Source organism: Lactuca sativa, chromosome 3, assembly GCF_002870075.4.
Source record: "Lactuca sativa cultivar Salinas chromosome 3, Lsat_Salinas_v11, whole genome shotgun sequence".
Lineage (NCBI taxonomy): Eukaryota > Viridiplantae > Streptophyta > Magnoliopsida > Asterales > Asteraceae > Lactuca > Lactuca sativa.
In genome coordinates, this window is record NC_056625.2 from 62,802,279 (window position 1) to 62,803,951 (window position 1,673).

Here is a 1,673-nt window from a genome sequence, read left to right on the forward strand (position 1 = left end):
GTAACAGGTTTGTATGGTCCTGGCATATGGGTGTCCGATCCTTATGGACTAGCAGGAAAAGTACAAGCTATAAATCCATCGTGGGGTGGGGAGGGTTTTGATCCTTTTGTTCCGGGAGGAATAGCCTCTCATCATATTGCGGCAGGGACTTTGGGCATATTAGCAGGCCTATTCCATCTTAGTGTCTGCCCGCCCCAACGTCTATACAAAGGATTGCGTATGGGCAATATTGAAACTGTCCTTTCCAGTAGTATCGCTGTTGTCTTTTTTGCAACTTTTGTTGTTGTCGGAAATATGTGGTATGGTTCAGCGACTACCCCCATCGAATTATTTGGGCCTACTCGTTATCAATGGGATCAAGGGTACTTCCAACAAGAAATATATAGAAGAGTTAGTGCTGGGTTAGCCGAAAATCAAAGTTTATCAGAAGCTTGGTCTAAAATTCCTGAAAAATTAGCCTTTTATGATTACATCGGAAATAATCCGGCAAAAGGGGGATTATTCAGGGCGGGCTCAATGGATAACGGGGATGGAATAACGGTTGGATGGTTAGGACATCCTATTTTTAGAGATAAAGAAGGGCGTGAACTTTTTGTACGTCGTATGCCTACCTTTTTTGAAACATTTCGGGTCGTTTTGGTAGACGGAGATGGGATTGTTAGAGCCGATGTTCCTTTTCGAAGGGCAAAATCTAAGTATAGTGTCAAACAAGTAGGTGTAACTGTTGAGTTCTACGGTGGTGAACTCAATGGAGTCAGTTATAGTGATCCTGTTACTGTGAAAAAATATGCTAGACGTGCTCAATTGGGGGAAATTTTTGAATTAGATCGTGCTACTTTGAAATCCGATGGTGTTTTTCGTAGCAGTCCGAGGGGTTGGTTTACTTTTGGACATGCTTCATTTGCTTTGCTCTTCTTCTTCGAACACATTTGGCATGGTGCCCGAACCTTGTTTAGAGATGTTTTTGTTGGTATTGACCCAGATTTGGATGCTCAAGTAGAATTTGGAGCATTCCAAAAACTTGGAGATCCAACTACAAGAAGACAAATAGGTTGATATAACATTTCTTTGGTGTCTTTCGAATCTATTTTATTTTTTTGATATAGGGTACCAATCTTGATTTGCATCGTCATTTTTTTGTTACTCTTGCTCTTTCTTTATTCGGGATATGATCCCCCAAAAAAGAAACAAAAAATAAACAGGTATGGAAGCTATAATTGTAAACCACGATCGAATCTATGGAAGCATTGGTTTATACATTCCTCTTAGTCTCGACTCTAGGGATAATTTTTTTCGCTATCTTTTTTAGAGAACCTCCAAAAGTTCCAACTAAAAAATAAAAAAATGAAATGATTTTTCATTATCACAATTGAAATAATGAGCCTCCCAATATTGGGAGGCTCATTACTTCAATTAGTCCCCGTGTTCCTCGAATGGATCTCTTAGTTGTTGAGAAGGTTGCCCAAAAGCGGTATATAAGGCGTACCCAGTAAAACTTACAAGTAAACCTTTCATTGTTTTGGATATTATATTCAATGAGTTACAATCAATCAAAGTTAGGATATCAAAGCTGAAATATTTCAGCTTTTGAGGATATCATGATATCAAAGTTAGGAGGCCTATGGAAGATTAGATTATGATGTTTGTTAGTAGGATTAATTTAAAGTTTAAAC

General features: G+C 38.5%; 1 protein-coding gene across 1 annotated transcript in view; it reads left to right on the forward strand.

Moving 5' to 3' along the window:
* The window catches only part of LOC122197110 (photosystem II CP47 reaction center protein-like), a 2,308-nt gene extending 1,109 nt beyond the window's left edge, over positions 1 to 1,199 (forward strand). Inside the window, exon 2 of the mRNA XM_042900582.2 lies at positions 1 to 1,199. This exon is cut by the window's left edge and continues 80 nt beyond it. Coding sequence (XP_042756516.2) covers positions 1 to 1,056 — 1,056 coding nt within the window. The 3' untranslated portion in view covers positions 1,057 to 1,199.
* Positions 1,200 to 1,673: the final 474 nt, after the last annotated feature.